The sequence below is a fragment of the Onychostruthus taczanowskii genome, unplaced genomic scaffold (genome assembly GCF_017590055.1).
Source record: "Onychostruthus taczanowskii isolate IOZ18803 unplaced genomic scaffold, ASM1759005v1 scaffold18, whole genome shotgun sequence".
In the NCBI taxonomy this organism is placed as follows: domain Eukaryota; kingdom Metazoa; phylum Chordata; class Aves; order Passeriformes; family Passeridae; genus Onychostruthus; species Onychostruthus taczanowskii.
Window position 1 is genome coordinate 653335 of NW_024499017.1, and position 18558 is coordinate 671892.

At 40.9% G+C, this 18558-nt stretch overlaps 2 protein-coding genes across 4 annotated transcripts; one reads left to right on the top strand and one right to left on the bottom strand.

The window, feature by feature from the left end:
* The first annotated feature begins 161 nt into the window (after positions 1 to 161).
* Positions 162 to 6889, top strand: LOC121334072 (borealin-2-like). 3 transcript variants are annotated; one of them, XM_041400963.1, is made up of 10 exons: positions 162 to 451; positions 716 to 844; positions 1781 to 1821; positions 2181 to 2241; positions 2890 to 2957; positions 3720 to 3787; positions 4447 to 4485; positions 5523 to 5655; positions 5871 to 5957; positions 6720 to 6889. In XM_041400963.1, the coding sequence occupies exons 1-10, from the start codon at positions 292 to 294 to the stop codon at positions 6765 to 6767; spliced, it is 834 nt and encodes a 277-aa protein (XP_041256897.1). In that variant the 5' UTR covers positions 162 to 291; the 3' UTR covers positions 6768 to 6889. The 3 variants fall into 3 exon arrangements, with proteins under 3 accessions (XP_041256897.1, XP_041256900.1, XP_041256899.1); XM_041400966.1 differs by having other exon boundaries at positions 766 to 837; XM_041400965.1 differs by lacking the exon at positions 4447 to 4485.
* A 706-nt stretch (positions 6890 to 7595) lies between these two features.
* On the bottom strand, positions 7596 to 16212 carry DNAJA2 (DnaJ heat shock protein family (Hsp40) member A2). Its single transcript, XM_041400594.1, has 8 exons — positions 16067 to 16212; positions 14882 to 15102; positions 13525 to 13605; positions 13072 to 13205; positions 11687 to 11883; positions 10141 to 10285; positions 9837 to 9964; positions 7596 to 9202 (listed from the first exon to the last, which is right to left on the bottom strand). Exons 2-8 carry the CDS (start codon positions 14992 to 14994, stop codon positions 9014 to 9016), a joined length of 987 nt encoding a protein of 328 aa, XP_041256528.1. The 5' UTR covers positions 14995 to 15102; positions 16067 to 16212; the 3' UTR covers positions 7596 to 9013.
* Between the last annotated feature and the right edge of the window lie 2346 nt (positions 16213 to 18558).

Consider the following 18558-nt stretch of genomic DNA (forward strand, 5'->3'; position numbering starts at 1 on the left):
AATTCCTCTCCATTATCTAACCTCAGTTTCCCCCTTTCAGTTTGTACCCATTCCTCCTCGCCCTGTCACTCACAGGTGCCAACGCCTGAGGCACCTCCGAGGCGGGGCACTCCCACCCCCCCCTCCCCTCACGGCGTTCCGTCCCTTCTGACAGAGCCCGGGCACCGCGGGCTCCGCTCGTCCCCGGCCCCGGCGGCTCCCGGCCACCCCTGCCCGCCCCTGGGGTGTGTCCCGCCGGTCCCGCTCCGGGCGCGGCTGCGGGCACGCCTCGGCCCGGCCCGGTTGTCGGCCATGGCCCCGGGGAAGGCCCCGTGCCGGCGGCGCAGCAGCGACTCGGGCGTGGAGCCGGACCGCGGGGCGCTGCCCCGGGACAGGGAGCAGCGCACCGCGCTATCCCAGAAGAAGAGGGACCAGCGCATCGCGCTCTTCCTCAGCGACTTCGACCAGCAGGGTATGGCCGGGGCTGCCCGGGGTGGGGAGGGAACGGCGGCTCCGGGCCGGGAGAGCCCCGGGCCGGGGTCGCGCCCTCAGGCGGGGCCGCCTGCCCCGCGCCCCGGGTTGGCGGCTGAGGGAGGCTCCAGGCGCTCCGACTCCCCGCTCAGATTTTTCCGGATAAATCGCTGTTTTAACTTTCTTTGATAGTGCGGTCTTGCAGTGCTTACACTTGGAAACATGTAACACGCGGGGCAATATAGGAGCGTGTTTTGTTTTAAAGCCAAGGAGCACATCCAGGAGATGAAGAAAGAGCTCGATTCGCTTTTGCAGACGGCGGAGAAAGCGTTTGCGGTGGAGCTGCTGACGATGCCGGCTGCCGTCAGGAAGATGAAAAGGAAAGAGGTGCTCGGTGAGAGTGCGGGGCCCTGTGCTCGGGTGCGGGCAGCCGTGTGCCCGGCTCTACGGGAGAAAACCTGGGAGCTTGCTGGCTTTCATGAAAAGGTTTGCTTGGCCTGCCCTGTATTTTAAGCAGATCAGCTTATCTGCTGTTACCCACTTATCTGCTGAGCACTCCTGTTCAAGTAGACTGATCTGTGTAACACAGGGTATAGAATTAGTTTGTGACTAGTCTGGAGAGTACTGATATGTGTAATATTATTTAAAGTCTGAAAAGACAAGAAATAATTACAAACCTAGCATTTTCTGTGTGTAAAACCAACCATTTTTGTTCATCTGAATCTGTTCATCCTTAGCCACCAAAATGATTTTGTCTTTGTCAATTTGAACTCTCCTGAGCCATTCTAATCTAGTCATATACCTGTGATGATAAGCAAAGAAGTTTAACTCCCATTGATGCAGAGGTTTAAGATGTTTACACTCAGCATCAGATGTATATGGTGGTGAGAACAGGTGTTTCTGGAATCTACCTTGCAGCTGGAAATTGTAGGGGCCACATAGAGATCAAACCTGAACCTCTTGAAGAACTTGAGTTTACTGTGAGCCTGAGTATGTATTTTGGTGTCCTTCTGGAGAAACTTTTGCCCAAGAGCATTAGTTGTCTGCAGTGCAATGTGTATGTGTGGTGGATCTTTGAATGTGGGGGATCCCCTGTGTGACTACACTCAGCATTCTTTCAAGGATAAACACTGACATGGCCTTAGATTTTCGTTGTTGTTTTGTAGGAGTGACTGTCCTACAAGACTGGAATCTTCTTCAAATGTAACACATATGCACATATTTAACCACTGTAATCCTGAATTGTTTGGCTTCTGAGCCCATAAGAATATGAAGATAAAAATTATGCAAGTAATAGCATCTAAATAAGTTATAATTTCTTGAGTTACAGATTTGCAAGGACGGGAGGAAGTGGCTCTTGCTGCTGCAGTGGTAAGTGTGTGTTTTCAAATCTTATCACAGTTTACAGAATAAAATTCTTCTCTCCATGCTGTAAATACTTCAGACAAATTATTTCATTTGGCTGTGTGTTTAAACAGAAGATGATATGAAATGACTAGGCAGCCAGCCATGGTGCAGTTAGGAACATTACCTAAAGTTTTAGGGTCATCTGCTGGCAGAAATTCAGATGTTTCCCAAAAAATCCCAAAAAAACAACTGATGTTTAGCCAATCCCACTTCCTGTCAGTTGCTTTTATGTCCTTTTAGTTCACTGCCTCTTGTAACATAATATGCATCTACTGGGTAAAATCTGATGACCTTCCCTTGTTGGATAAACATTTTTTTTTCAGACTGACTGCTCTGTAGAAGACATGCCAAATCCCAAACTGGTGAGGACCAACAGCAAAAAAGGCAGGTCAACTCATTAATATATAGCCTGTGGTTCTTGCATTTTCTTTTTTTTTTTTTTTTTTTTTTTTGCTGGTTTGAACCGAGCATTTGTAAAATGAATGTTAAGCCTGAAGAATACAAGAGGGAAAAGTGCATAACAGACCCTGCAGCATTCCATGTGGAGAATCATGAGCTATGCTGCTGTAGAGGTACTTTAAAGCATGAGATATGAGCTTCTGTCCTTTGTATTTATCAGGGGAAATGGTAAGAAGAGACAGATTTAAGGCTTTACAGTATAGCAGGAGAAATAGGAAAGTCACAACCTCTTAGGTTTCCCGTAACATTCTGTCCATTGAGCTTTGTAAGAAAAATACCATTTTTCTTCATATCCCCAAATATGCAATAAGGAGGATGCTACCACTTGGGTGTAATTCTGTTTTGTCTGTGGGCTGAGGGATTATCTGGGTCTTTTAACTGTCCTGTGTGTCCCAGTGCCTGTGATGAACACACAGAGTTTGCTTTGACCTGTGTCCCAAGTGAATGACATTGGATGGCACAAGGGCCAAAGCTGTCCATGGGGGGGAAATAGGCTTTAAACATGAGGCTGAAGTGGTGTTTTGTGCTCTCCATGAGATCTTTATTTTCCTTGTCTTGCTAATACATTTATAGTTAAGGTAACTACGATTGTTGAATATGAAGATGCCAAGCACAGTTCTGCAAAGAAAATAACTAAAAAAGTAAGTTTATTCTATTTTTTATTAAAAAAACATAAGGACTTAGTCAGTTTTGACCTGCCACAAGGCCTGCTAGATCCATGAGAAAGCAGGCCAGTGCTCTGCTGTCTGCTGGAAAAGTCAGTTATTTTAAATGTAATGTATTTGAAGTTAAGCAACTTTAAATTATTTTCATAATGAAATATGGTATCTGCACTTCTAGTGACTAATTCCCACAGGCTGGCAAGTACTGGCATAGTCATTCTCTCTTGCCAGTAAGTCTTGGTGTTCTGAGGAGCCACATTTTGTTGAAACTTTGTTTTTTAAATCAACCTTGTGTTCAATCCATGCTTTTCTATAGCTGAGTCTTGTCTCTAAACCAAATCATTCTTGTCTCTAAACCAAATCAAGTGTTTTAGTTTTGCCACCTCAGTCTGTCTGGGCAATGTAGCTCCTCAGCCAGACACTGATGTAGCAAGCTGACAACAAATACAAAAAAGATTCTGTGCAATTACAGATTTTTACTGTAAAAAGGCTTAAAGTTGGAAGGGTGTATATTAGGTGGTTGGTTATGCAGAAGTTCATTAGGAATAAATGTTTTGACATTATGAAACTTCTTTTAGAATGTATATTTGGCATTTATATATATATCTCAAAAGTAACACTATGGGGCTTAACTACCCTTTTTCAGCAGGGAATTTTTACAGTATTGTTTCCTGCAAATACCTATCATTTTGCTTTCAAATGCTACCTTTTTTAACTGCATTCTTATATATAAATTTTTAGATTTCCAAAACCAGGTCGCTGGTTTCACTGGCCTCTGGTATAAGTGGCAAACTGAACTCTCTTTCTAGGTAAGACTGATGTTTGACAGTTTATTTAAATCACCTGAATTTTTGAGTGCTGAACGCAATTATTTTCAAATATAGTAGCTGAGACTTGAGCCCAATGGGAATACATCTGATAAGGATTCTTCCATAACCTGAGATGCACTGTGGTGATGTGAACCTGAGCAAAAAAGCACCTGTAGCTGATGAAGGCATAATGATGCACAGTTCTGAACTTAGGGGATTAGTACAGATTCCCAAACTGTACTAATGGAAGAGAGCATGCAAGGAAAGCATCTTTGCTCTGCTAGTACTACTGAACTGTTCTGTAATAAACACCTAACTTGGCTATTGCAGCCTCCCTTGCTCAGCAACAAATTATTATTGTGTTCTTGTATGGTTTTAATCCCACTATGTTACGTTTACTACAGGAGGGCTTTTTCACATGTGTTTTTCACACTAGATCCCTGTCATGGGCCACTTCAGCATTCTCTAATCTGCTTCTGTCTACCTTCATCCTAGCTAAAACTTTACAGAAGTAGATGAAGAGGAAATACATAAAAATAGTAAACCAACAAAATAAAACCCCCAACAAAACACAAAGCCAGTAACTACTTCTTTAAGTGTTTACTCTTCTGCTAGTGTAGCTTGCAGAAGGATGCTAAGTCTCTTTGTTTTCATTGCAGTGCCACAAATCTCAAAGCCACTCCAAAGGGAGCTAAAAGGTGAGGAGTTTTCAGTTTGCTCTTAATAAATAATTTTGTTCAATACCAAGACACTATATATTATTATCAATTTAGATATAACAGATCTTCATGGTCTGCCACTAAATGTGACAGTAGGGGTGCCAAACCAGTTACGCCTCCTGTTTTGGGTGTGGGTGTTAACTTACATTATTGTGGAGGCACAGGATTTGATGTCCTAAATAAGTCAGTTAAAAAAAAAAAAAAAAATGTATTTAGAGTGTAAACTTGTTCTCAGACCCCAGCCTTGGGCTAAAATGTCATCAATACTGCTTTGTTAAAAGAAAAATAAACCAATCCCCACAACCAAGCTCCTCAACCAAATACACTGATAATCAGTTCTTGGCATCTTGAACAGTCAAGATTTTTAGTTAGTATCATTCTGCATACCCTACAGTTTGCTTTTGGCACAAGCTGAAGTGAGGGGGTGAACAACTTAAATGGGTCCTGAAACCAGTAAGTGGTTCAGTTTCACCTTGGCCAGCTATAAATGTCAGAGGCTTGTTTCCATGCAGAACACACCCAAATCTTACATTTTTAAAGTAAATAATAATTACTGTTGTATAATGAAAAGTTAGAAATTCTGCATGGCATAAGGCACACCCTGTGCCTCTGAGAGGTAGCAGCTTTGGTATTTATTGATATCTCCCTCTGTAGTAGACAGATACAGCACGTCTTATCTTAAGCCCTGAGGCACGAAGCTTCCTCTTTCCAAAACTGTAAACATTCACTGCTGATATTGGAGAGTGGATATTCTTGTTACTGAGTGGCCAAAATGTCATCTTGTGTCACAGGCTTACAAGGTTACTGCAGTGGCAGGGTCATAAACATTACCCAGCAGTGCCCGTAAGTGCTGCTCATGGTTGGATTTCTGTATCTCCTGGCAAAACTGGAAAATTTTAAACATGACTGCCTCTCTCCTAGGTGTATTTCCTACTAATGGCATTTGCTTCATGCTTGAAAATTTCCAGCAGAGCATAGAAAGTTAACCTCAGAGTGACATTTTCCTTGTATTCTAGTGCTGGATTACAACAGACTGTCTCAAGAACTTTACCTGCAAGTGGAAGAGTTCAAAGCATGTTAAAGAGAAGTAAATCAGTACCCCAACATAAAAGTGTTCCATTTGTCAACATTCCCCTGGCTGATGGACAGGTATCTTTTTTTTTTAAAAAACATTTTCAACTTACAGTAGTTGATCAATGCAAATAGTCTGATAGTGATAGCTCTTGCTATTGCTAAATGAGATGCTGCTAAACAAAAGGATAATGGTTGCCAAAGTTTTGCAATGTACAAGGGAGCACGTGAGTTTCAGAGAAGCTTGACATGCAAGAAAAATCTTTTAATCTTATAATTGTTTCTCTTCACAGACACTCTGTACAGCTGGTGGAGACCTCCGTAATATTGATGTGCAGCTCCTAAATCAGGACACAGTACAGTACATCCATAAGCTGGTGGTAAGCTTGAACTAGGAGTCTTACAGATCTCTGTATTCAGACACCCAGTCCCAAACTTTCATGTCAGATTCTGTCGTGAATGCAAATTTAAACTCTTTGGAGTTTAAGCCTAAACTGGTTGGCATCAGTTGGAGGGAGGAGGAGGGAGGGGAGAGTTGCTGCACATGGATCACTGTAGAAGTAACTGCACTGACATAAGCATGTGCAGTTTGGTGACAGCCTGAGGGGTCACAGGAGCATGAACTCTTCCTTCTGCAGTGCTCTGGTGGCTGTCCTGCCATGTGAGCAAACTGCCACTCTCTTATCTCTTATTCACAAAGGCTGACAAAGCTACAGCTCAGTTTTGGGTCTTCTCACAATCCCTTATTCTGTGTCCCTTGCTGAGTAAGAACTATACACCTGTTAAGTCCCTGCTGCAGTTGAACAGGAACTGCCTTAATGGTTGTGAAGCAAAATAAAGTGGAACAGAACTTTGTAGCACCTACAGCCCAACCCTCCTGAAGATGGGGGTACCTGGGCTATTGTTTGAAGTGACAGAAATCCATCCAGACACGAGAGATACTAACCAGGTAGTACAGAGACCAGTGCAGCTGAGTCAAGCTACAGGTCTGGGAGCTGTTCTGTGGTGTTTGTTACAGCCCTGCCTCTGTAGGCAGACAGTGGGGAGTGAGTAAGTGCTCACTGCTTGCTTTAACAGTAGGAGCCTTTCTTCTTCCACGTGCTTTTGGGCAGCTTAAGCTAAAATGAATTTTCCCCCCTCAGAGTGAGCTGACAGTACTGTGTGGAAAGGTAACACCTAAACCAAGTTAATGGAACTGTCTTGTGACTACAGAACATTGGTGACTGCTCTTGCCTGCTGCCTCCAAAGTGTTGAAATCATGTCTATTATGTCTTAATAAAGCTGTATATTGCCTAGTAAATGTTTATATAAGCTTTTATATCATGTGATGTGTCTTATTAAGTTCCTTAAGTTATGAAGGATACCACAGCAGAAGAAATTTTTTTCTTTATAAAAGGCTTAGGTTGGATTTTAACTAAGTTCACAGCAAAATGAACAGTAAGAGGCTGTATATAAGAAATAAGTTTCTCTAATATCAACTCACAAATAAACTGAAATACAAGGTACTAAATTTTTAGTATCTTGTAGGTATGTGGTAGCATATATGAATCTAACACAGAAATAACATTTATTTCCAGTCTTATGTGTGACATGACAGTAATGTGCAAGATGACAGGTAGTTATCAGGTTCTTTATCAGGTGCTGCTGGCAGGAGCCCAAATTAATGCCAGCTGAGGACTGAAGCAGAACTGCCCTACAGTGATCAGCTCTTCCTCCACCCCTTCACTTCAGCTATCTGAAAAGTTACTATGAATCCCTTCCTCTCTTCCCCTTCAAAAAACCAAACAATCTGGATGGGGATTAAAGGTTTAGAGTATTGCTCTATTTTGCAAGGACTTACAAGCAGAAGACAGGTGTTGTAATTGTTTAAGCATTGCAGGTTACAAGGACTGACTCCATGGTGAGACGAGTCAGGAGAAAGGATCAGCATGTAACCATGGCTTCACAAAAAGCAACCCCAAGTTTTAAAAAATGAAAATAAAAGACCCACTAGAGAATGCCACATCATAAGCCAGTACTGAAATACAGATCAAACAGTATTTATTTTTGCTTCATTTTTAGAGTCTATAACAAGGATGTTCAGCAACACTCAAATGCCAATGCCTACCCAAGCACATTGAAACCTTTGGAGTTTGTCCCTCCAACCTCATCAATAAAGTGTCAACAACTATCAGAAAAATAACTAAACAAGTCACACTTCAGATTTGTAAAGAAAAGTAGAGCTTCAACTTTCTCACTTAAACAGGAGAGAAACCTTGCTATAGAGGCAGCTTACCAACCCAACACTGTTCATGCACAACAGTTCCTTAGTTAAGGTCACATTTTTGCTTTGTTCAGGCATTATTGCCAATTAATAGCAATAGAACTGCAGCTGGAGATTTTAGTATCTTCATACTTAAACCAAAGTGCAAACTACTAGAAAAGTAACAAAACCATCTACATTTATTATGTTTCCAGGTTAAACAATTCTTTTTTAAACTGGAAACATTTCTCTAGAAGTGAGGCTGAATCAGACTTTGAATAGGATTCAAAGGCTAAGAGAAAGACACCATTATTTCAAAATTTAATCATTCCCCATTTAAGGGGTTTGTTATCTTTAGACTGAATTCAGATATCCTTGTGTTTTCTTCACACAAAGGGGACATGGCTGCAGCCTTCCCTGTGCCCATTTAAGTCATCTCTCATTTCAGGAAGAGACATGAATGTGGCACACAATTGTTACCTAACCTTCACCTAGTCTTAAGGCAGCTTCAGCCTCCCTGTGTTTATAAAATATCTATCATCTACATAGTCTCTTCATACACAGACTAGTTAAAGCCACTGGAAAAGTAAGAGTTACAAGGCAAAAGAAATATATTATACACCAACTGCTTTTATTTAATTTCAGAAACCGTTCACAAGATGGTAGAAAAAAACTTACAACCACTTCTAATTTAGTCTTTCATTGTTCCCAGTCAGCTCTAAACCCATTATGTGCAAAGCCCATTTACCATGCATCTAGATGATAGATACAGGCTATGAAATTCTTGATTCTACTTGTAGCAGCTTATGCAGGTGCAGCCAAATACCAAGCCTCAGGACAAATTGTACACAAACTTTACAATGTAGAATTTGAATTTAAAATATGAAACTTAAAATCTACACAAAACTGGTAAAAATCAAGCACAGATACGAGGACAAACTTAAAACTCATGTGAAAAGGAGTCTCGTCTTCCTTTCAAGTGCTTTATTCTGCTACACAGTCAAAATGAAGATGTAAGCTTGTGGTTAGTTTAAATTACACTCTGTAGATACTATAGACCAATTTAAAAGTTACACATACAGCAATAGATGTCCATTGGTTCATCTGGATTACTTATACAATCCAGCTGGATTGTTGAAAACAAGTCAGGCAAAATTTGAAAGAAAATCCTTGTGCAACTTTTTAGACAAATGTTTACTGGTGGGCACACTGTACCCCAGGTCCATGATGGCTGCTTTCTTCATCAGAACTATCATTATAAGCTTCACGTCTCTGGCCACCACCTGAACCACGAGTGGTATCAAATTCTTGAAGATCTACCTCTTCTGCATCACCAATTACATTGGGAAATTCTGGTCTAGCTGGCAGAAGATCTTCAAGTTCCTGCCCCAAAAAAAGAAATGCATTCAGTATTGCATCTAGAAGACCTAAATGAAGTGACCGGTTTCCCATAACTTTGAGACACCTCTAAGAGCAGGTTTAGTTTAGAAGTCTATTCTGATGAAAGCCCTGAACTGCAGAGTCATTTAAAAGTATTTGTATCCACTGGAAGACACCACTTCAAGAAAACCAACAGCTCTACATATCACCAACCAAAAGTGCAATCAGTAAATACAGTTGCACTCCATAAACTTATCACACAGCAACAGAAAGATTTTCCTCCTGCCCTCATCTGTGTACCATCTGCACAGCTCTTAAACACAGCTTCCAAAAATTCATATTTCAAGGGATATGTCCAAGTAACACATGGCTCATAAAAAAGGTTAAAAGAACTTGCATTTGAATTTAAGCACTGAGGGCAAGCCCATGAGGTACAACATGGGCTCTCCTTAAATACAATTTCCAAAAATTCATATTTCAAGGGGTATGTCCAAGTAACATGGCTCATAAAAAAGGCTAAAAGAACTTTACTTGCATTTGAATTTAAGCACTGAGGGCAAGCCCATGAGGTACAACATGGGCTCTATGCACACACAGTCAAGTAAGACACCACATTTATGCTCGAACAACTACTTACTGAAAGCTTTTCTGGGCTAATCCAGTTATTTTCAGGAAACTGAACATCAAATTTAATGTAGAGATCCCCCTTCTCAAAAGGATTGCGATACTGTGGCATTCCTTCCCCTCTGACTACACGAACACAACCTGGAATTCAAAGAGAAGTAAAGTAATCAGCAAAGTGCTACTGCACAGCCATTCTCTCTCCATACAGTTCTCTGTTTCCCTGGCCTAGGCTCAGTTAACAGGACAACAAGGGTGGGATTAAGGGCTGAAGAATCACAAAAACACAATCCAAGAAATCCTTATCAGGTCAAGCCTACCTGGTTCAATTACTTTTCCAGGAGGATATTTAACCACAATCTGACGTCCATCAAGGTGCTTAAATGTGAACTGAAATCCACACAGTGCTTCAACAAGTCCAATCTTGTGTGTCATATGCAAGTCATTCACATCCCGCTGGAACACCTGGGAAACAAAGGAGATACCCTTGCTAGCACTAGAATCACAACTCCACCAGACTCATTACTGAGAGTTCATTATTATTTAGCCTTAAAATTCAATGTCACAGCAACAGCCTTTGTATGAAGTGAACTTGATTCTATTAATTCAGATGGCTTAACACGCTTGGAAGTTTGTGCCTGACCAAGTGTCATCTAAAATAAGCCAAACCACACCACACACCAAGGTAAGATTCAAATTAAACCAGGCCTGCACAGCAGCCCCAACTTTCACCCCCCAACATCTTCCACACAAGCAACCTATAAACAAAACTGACAACAGTTTGATGCTATTTCCCCTGCACTGGAGTGTACATAAACCACATCTTTGTTTTTCAAGTCTTGTCCTCAAGCATATCTGCTTTAGCTCCCTTGACCTACAGCAGGACTTTGATCACTTGGTCCACAGCTGTCAGAAGAGATCTTCAGGCCACATAACTCGGGATTCTTAATCAGAGTAAATCTTAAAATTTGTCCACTGGCAGAACCATGAGTCCCATCTCAAGAGAAATTTTAGGCACAAAGTCTATCTAGTTTTACTCACTAGGACAGACTGGCAGATTGGCAGTTCTTGACACAGCTGTGAAAAGCTTACAAAGTACCTAATTAGCAGATAACTAACATGACATCCTTAATATATGACTGTAGTTTAAATCTGTACCCCATGCTACTCTGTTATAACAGAAAACTCCTCCTAGAGTGTAACACACAAACTGTTTCTTACTTCATCATGGCTATTAGAATTAAAAATGGAGCAGTCACCTCAACTCTGTCCCACATGAGTTTTAACAGGAGAAGATAACATTGCAACATTTAATTCCAAAGTGCAGTGTATGTAGTCCAGAATACAGTGAACATAAGTCTTACCAAACCAGTATAAAATAATAATGTTTGTTTTATTAAGTGAATCAGCAACATCATTTTGTGTTATTTCCAGAACCACAGTAGCAGACATAGAAAGCACCATCAGGGGGTTTTATCAGGAGTTCCCTGCCATGTCACAAGACATGGCAAAAAGCCACACTTAGAATTTTGTTAGTGTCACAAGCAAAGCAGACTAAAGTGAACATCCTGAATGGCTCTTCACTGCATCTGCTGTATCAAAGTCAGTCTGAGCTTATGTGAGAAGATACCTCTTGCTAGCATTAGGAGGCACCAGAAGCTGCCTGTCCCCTGGCTAAGGACTTGCCCAGTTTTTTCTGGCTCACCATGAAAGCAGTATTACACACTATAAATCTATTAAAAGCTATTCCCCATCTCTCCCAGAGCTGCAACTGTATCAATTACTTTAAATGAATGGCTATCTATATAACTTAAATATTAACAACTGGAATAAAAGGCATTTAAAAGATAAACTCCAAAGCATTACCTCATTCTCCTTCTCTTGGAGTAAAAGGACAATATCGCCTGGTTCCACACCGGGAGCCTGATCTGCTTCTCCGCTGAATGTAATTCTCTGCCCATGTTTCATGCCTTTATCTACATGGACTTCAAGTATTTTTACCTCTTTGATCACCTTCTTCCCTTCACATTTTTTACAGCGGTCTTTTTCATTAATTACTTCACCTAAATAAAGACAAATTTTGAGTTCAGATATTTTGTCACATCCAATTCCTAGGAAAAACTATTGGAAAGCTGAAGAATTTCTGCAACACAAGTAGTGATTTTGATGTTGCTTTATGAACGCCTCACAAGAGGAAATCCAGACTTCAGTTATTCTAGCTGAGACAGAGGGAAGGAAGAAAAAAATAGAAGTTCCCTGACTGTCTCATCCCCCAGAATATCCCCACAAGATAGTCCTGAGTAAATGCAGCCAGGAGAACTAGAGTCTTGCATACAAAAACAGGGAAAGAGAGCCGGTCACATCAGATTCACCCTTACAAAGGTAATTACTGTTTCCAGCAAACTGAAGGGTGACAATCCAATATGGCTTCGATGCTCTGTTCTACCTCACCTTTATTTTTCCAGTGAGCCCTTGTCTCTATACACAGTAACCAAAGTATTAGGGCACACAGACTGTAAGATTTCAGTATTAAGTGCCACAAGCAGATGCATTTGGCTTAAAATATTAAGTTTCTCACCTTAAACCACCTTTCTGTGAAACAAAGCGTAACATTACGATGAAGTTGAAACTACAAAATATGGAGGTTAGGCATATGAAATGTTAAAGACAACATCATTTATGAAATGTTTTGACAAATCACAAAATACAATTCTTTGTAGCTTGAGTGTTGTGATGAGAAAAATCATCCACAAGGTGATGTTACTACTCTGCCAACTGCAGAATGCATAAAAAGAAATCATTATGAAGTGCTGAACTTGCGATCCCTGAACAGAACCGGTTCAGGCAAAGACATCATCCTAATTTGAAGTTAAAAATTCAACTTTAGATTCCCATTTTTAACCTACGACTGTCCTTGGATATCAGGAGATGCAAAAAGACAAATAGCTCCTAAAACAGCAACATCTTGGTTTTTACTTTAACATAAGAGTAATAGCAGTAAGTAATATTCACATCTAAGTGTTTTTAAAGATTATCAATCCCTACTGCTTGAGCTTCTAGGCTGTTTTTCAGTACATTAAACACTGTAACTCTTGCTGCTGTTCTGAGTGAAATGACTCCTCCATGCTGCCAGAGTGAGGTGCAGCTGACTGGGTAAGGGCAGAAGTGTCCCGGATAAGTTCCTCCTGAGATTTGCGCAGGAGGCTGGATCCAAGCAAGCACATTCGGTACCAGAGCAGAGCCTGGCCTACCTTCTCCATTGCAGTCGGAGCACACGGACTGCATCTGCTGCACCATTCCTGGGGCCAGCTGCCGGATCATGATGCGCACGCCCCGGCCCCGGCAGGCGTTGCACTTCTGAACGGAGCCAGCCTTTCCCCCCTGCCTGCAGCACAAAGCACCGGTTGCATGAAAAGGAAGTTCTTCAGAAAGCAATCAGAAACCCCCTCCAGCAGGTTAGCATGCCTACATGCCCAACTGCACTGCCAATTACAGTTAGGTTCCCTGCTCTCCCACCCTTCCCCCACACAAAGCCCTTGAATAGTTCCAGTTTCATCAACAGCATCATTCAAGTTCAACAATTTGCTGGTCTGAAAGCAGGCTCCAGTAAGTCAAATACTGATAAAGATCTGACACAGGAGATCCTTCATTACGCTATCTGCCAACAAAGCAACCAGAGAACTCAAAAATACAAACAAACTTACCCATTACATGCACTACAAAGGACATTCTTGCTAAGTTGTAGTTTAGTTGTCTTTCCATTATACAGATCTTCTAAAGAGACTCTACAAAATAAAGTATTTCTCCTGGGTTATCATTTAACAACTTATTTTCCCCATGTAATTAAAATACTTGCCTAGGACAAATAAAAAGACAACCTAGATATTCCTAACAGGACTAAATCTGCTATTAAAATAAGATTTTAAGCACCATTTTGGCTTCCCCAAAGAGTTACTTAAAAAAATTCCATACATATCAATATACACTTGTAAATCTGAACATAGTTTTAGAGAAAAGCTGTAATTTAATCAGAATAAACCAGACAGGATTGGTTGTGTTTCTCAAGAGGAAATAAGCTTATCTAGAATTTTAGGTGCTATTATACAGTCATTATTAATTTTAATTCTACCAGGCAGGTGAGAAACAAGCCTCTGTAAACACTCCAGACAATAATACTGTTTACTGCATAAACACATAAGAACACATATAGAGTACTTACTGCTGTACTGGGTTTTCTACACAAGAGAGTTTAGTGGGGAGGGATTAGCATGTCCCTAAGGCCACTTAACTTTTTAGTGTTTCTCCTATAAGGGTTTGTTAGTGGATAGAAATTTCAACTCAATGTACTGAGTTGTATAAGAAGAGGTTGGCTGGCATCGGTACTTACAAATAACAATAAAATCAAAGCTCATTAATAATATACCATGGAGTACTAGCTACTAAACAAGCAAGCATGTGAAGCTAAACATACTTCACCAAGCACCTCTGCCAATCACAGGAAAGATGTTGCTTAACTGACGTTCTTAAAAGGGACCTGCTCAGCAGGCAAGCAGCCAGCCATGACTGCAAGAAGAGATCCCCAAAACACAGATGTGATATTCAAGAATGGCTTTGAATAAATAAACAAAACCAAAGCCACCACACACACTTTTCCATTAATTATGAGGTTCAACCGTAGTTCCAGCTGGCATTGCCCTATGAATTCACGTCTTTCCAGAGCACCTCCACAGACCAGAACCTGCCTGGTGAGTAATACTTGGCTGTTGGAGGCTTTTCCAGATTAGAACTACCAAACATAATTAAGGAGCAAAACAAAGAAAATAAAGCTAAGAAAGTGCATAATTCAAATAACCCGGCAAAGTATTTGATAGTTTCTAGATTAACCAACCAAGGAAAGTAACTCCAGATGACTGGCCCTTGCTGTACACACAACAGGCAGCTCTGAAGAGTAGTGCAGACCGGAGAGGATCTCAACTGAGAAATGTATCAAGAATAGAAACCAGCAGAGTTTCTACAGTCAGGAAAACTTCAAACTACAAGCTGCAGCACCAAGGTACTCACTTGAGTGGATGCACCATATCTTCTCCTCTTCTTCTACCATTGCGACTTCTACTCTGGCCACCCATGAAATTGAACAATCCACCACCAAAGATATGGGAGAAAATATCGTCCATGCCACTGCTTCCACTCCCTTCTCGGAGCCCCTGCTCTCCATATCTATCATACAGCTCACGTTTCTCAGGATTTGACAATACTTCATAGGCAAAGCTTATTTCTTTGAACTAGAAGAGGAAACAGTCAAAACACGCATGACAATTTACAACTTCAAGGCAGCATTTTATCAGTTTCTCCCCCTGCATGAATATTTATCAATTAAGAAGGTACACAATGAAGCACTTTTCCACCCTCATTTTAACATAACTTACTCTTAGCAAGACTTTAAAGTTATACTTGTGCTTAGTTATGTTACACCTTATCATAAAATAAGATATTTTACTGCAAAACTTGGTTGGTTTTGTTCTTTACTAGCATAAAACGGACCTCTTAAAAATTAAAAAAAAAGATATCCAACGGAAAAAAAACCCAAGTACACAATACTGCAGAAGCCAAAAGGCAGAATACCCAACAGTTACATACTAACAGCAAAGACTTCAAGATGCTGCGCACTTAGAATACACTAACAATTAAGTAGCTCACTGAAAGGTATATTAATGTATTTGGCAAATTAGTATCTTTTCATAGTCATCTCTGCTCACCTCTAAGCAGCCATCAGAACTCCAATTTGGTTAAAGATAATCAGCTGAGTCCACTTAATTGACAATTTTAAAATTGCTTTTAGTGTAACAAATCTAATTCTATCTTCCCACATATGCAATTTTTTTTTATGCTGCAGCAGTTTTAAGAATCTCTTACACATATGTTTCTCCATGTTGGAAAAACTTGAAAAATCGACTATCTTTTTCAAATTCCTACACAGATGCCAAGGCCAGCTGACATTATGTCAGCAAATGAGAAGCAGTTTTTTCCTCAGCATTACCTTCTCAACCAATTTGAGCCAACTGCTGCATTTTGTCATGAGGTACACTGGCAGATTTTGAGATTAAGGAGAAGATGACCAGACAATACTCCCTCTCACAGTACTGCTTAACAGCTTCAACAGAAAGCCCCCAACACCTGTATTCAGTTCCTTAGATGACACTCTAATAGAAAACTTAAGGTATTAAAAAAAAGATGAGTCTTTCTTACTTTGTCCCCTGCATTTGGATTCTTATCAGGATGGTATTCCTTAGCCAGTTTTCTGTATGCCTAGTTGAAAGAGGTAGAGAATTATTTAAAATTTCCATTAATCAGTTCTTTTCTGAGAAACTCAAATAACGTCCCCAGGAAGAAAGAAAACCCTAATAAAGCAAAGCGTAAATATTACAGTGTTTCAAAGTCACTAATACGTTGATACGACCTAAAACGATTTTCATATCGCTACATGCACACATTAACCAGACTGGCATTCACACACAGCTATGGCACACAACAGCTAGAACTAGTTCACCTGCTTATCCTCATTAACTTAGAGGGAGAATCCCATTTGACTTCCATTGAAATTACTCTTCAGAACCCCCTCAAACCCTCCACCACAACAGTAGATTTGAACCCGTTTGTCCTTGCCCTCAACCACAGCAGTACAGTAACAAAATGGCTGCCTCAGCTTCCCATTCAGCCCTACAACCACTCCTCACAAAAACCATTTCCTTCTTCCCTACCTATCACTAGTGGAAGGGTTCACCTCACTTTGAGCTTAGTACGCGAGTTACATGTGCAGAAGTGTACATAGCACTGCTTTTAGTAAAGCTCACTGTTGTAAATCAGCAGGAGTAAGTGCAGCCAAATCCCCAGAAGGGACTTTGCAGACGGCTTTTTTCGGACCAGCACTCTGATATTCTGGACCACCACCGGTTCTTCAGCAGCCCTTCATCTGTTCTGCTTGCTCTTGAGAGAATCAAAGCAACAACACAGCAGGCAGAGACTTCTCCCACTGGAGCTAATGACTGTAGAAACTTCAATCCTCTACTCCACCTCAACACCCCTCAGAAGCAATCAGCGGACAGACAGCAACAAATTATATGTATATAGTTTTGTATATAGTTTTTTATTATTCAAATTACACCTATTAAAAAAACTACGGCGATGAAACGGCAAAAAATTGAGCTATCAATTCTTGGAGAGGATTTTTCAAACACTTTATTTCTGAGTAACTGAGCACCTAAACTAACTCTTTAGAACTAAAATGTTTAGAGTTTTACACACAAAGCTTTACAGAAATCACAACTTCTCAGCTTCTGAGCAAACTTCCTTTTTTTATATCCATACAGTTATTTCTCATTATTGATTTTATCTTGAAACATTCTCTACTTTTGCAATCAAGACATGATAAAGAACTAGTGAAATAATAACAATGCTGATGTTACAAGCCTAATATTCTAAAGCAGAGTAAGCATAAAAACCAAAACTCTTACATCTTACTGGACAAATCACCCATCAGGAACAAAGTATATGTTCCACAAACCTGTGTATTCTATGTTGTAATGGATGTTCCCCACGTATTTTAAGTATTACAACCAAGAAAAAACCCAAAAGACCACTGAACTGATAACCTAAGCAACATTATCTAATCAGGAAAAAAGGAGATTGCAATGGTGATCTTTAAAAAGGGAAAGCTCTCACATCTTTTCTGATAACAGCATTCCAGGCCAGAACAACTCTTATAACTCCCCATGGCCCCACAGGAAGCCATCACTATTTCATCAGAACCCAATTCAGAATCAAGGTCTACACTGGGAACATATATAACTTCAGTAAAAGTTAATTTAGCCACTGTAAAAGCCTGTTCTCTCGGCCCCTTCAGACCAAGATTAATTTTCAATTTTTCTATACTATCATACAGATTAAAATACCAGATTTTAAAGCACCCATGAAACCTCTCAATGACAATAACATATACAGGAACTCCTTGGTATTGCAGACAGTTGGAAAATTTACATTCCACAATTAGCCTAATATGTGGTAATTAATACTGGGTGGTGCGGGCTATCCTAGCAAAAAACTGCTCTGGTTTTCATTCTTAAAGGACATAGATAGCTTTAAGCGAACTCTGTAATAAAAGAAAGTATTCTGGTGGACAGTGCTGTATGCTAAACACAACCTTCTCACCGCCTGCCCTCCATCTCCAGCACAATTTCAACACTGCGATCGCCTATCCCTGCACAAATTAGGCTGCCGCGTGCATGACGGGTAAGGCGCAGTTGTTGGTGCCAGCACCACCCACCCGCGGAAGCCTCTGCTAGTGAACCGTCTGGTTCATTCTCCTCCCTCACGTGGAAACGGTCATTAAGGCCTCCACACAAAAAAAAAAAAAAAAAAAAAAAAAAAAAACGGAAAAAAAAAAGGAAAAAAAAAGTGCTTTATACACTACAGGATGGAATTGCTATCGTGACGACCTGGCTCCAAGTTTTCACCTCCCCTCTTTGTTTACCTCGCCTTGCCGCTGTCGGCCCGGGAGGAACAGCGTCTGTGAGCGAAACCGAATCCTGCCAAGGCCGGCACGTGGGGCAGACAATGGCACCGCCGAGGCTCGACCCGCAGGGATTCTCACCCCCAAAAAGCCCTTGCGGCCGCGCACGGCGCGGTGCCGCGGGGGCGGGACGAGCCGCGGCCGGGCCCTGCCCGCGGCCGGAGCCCACGCG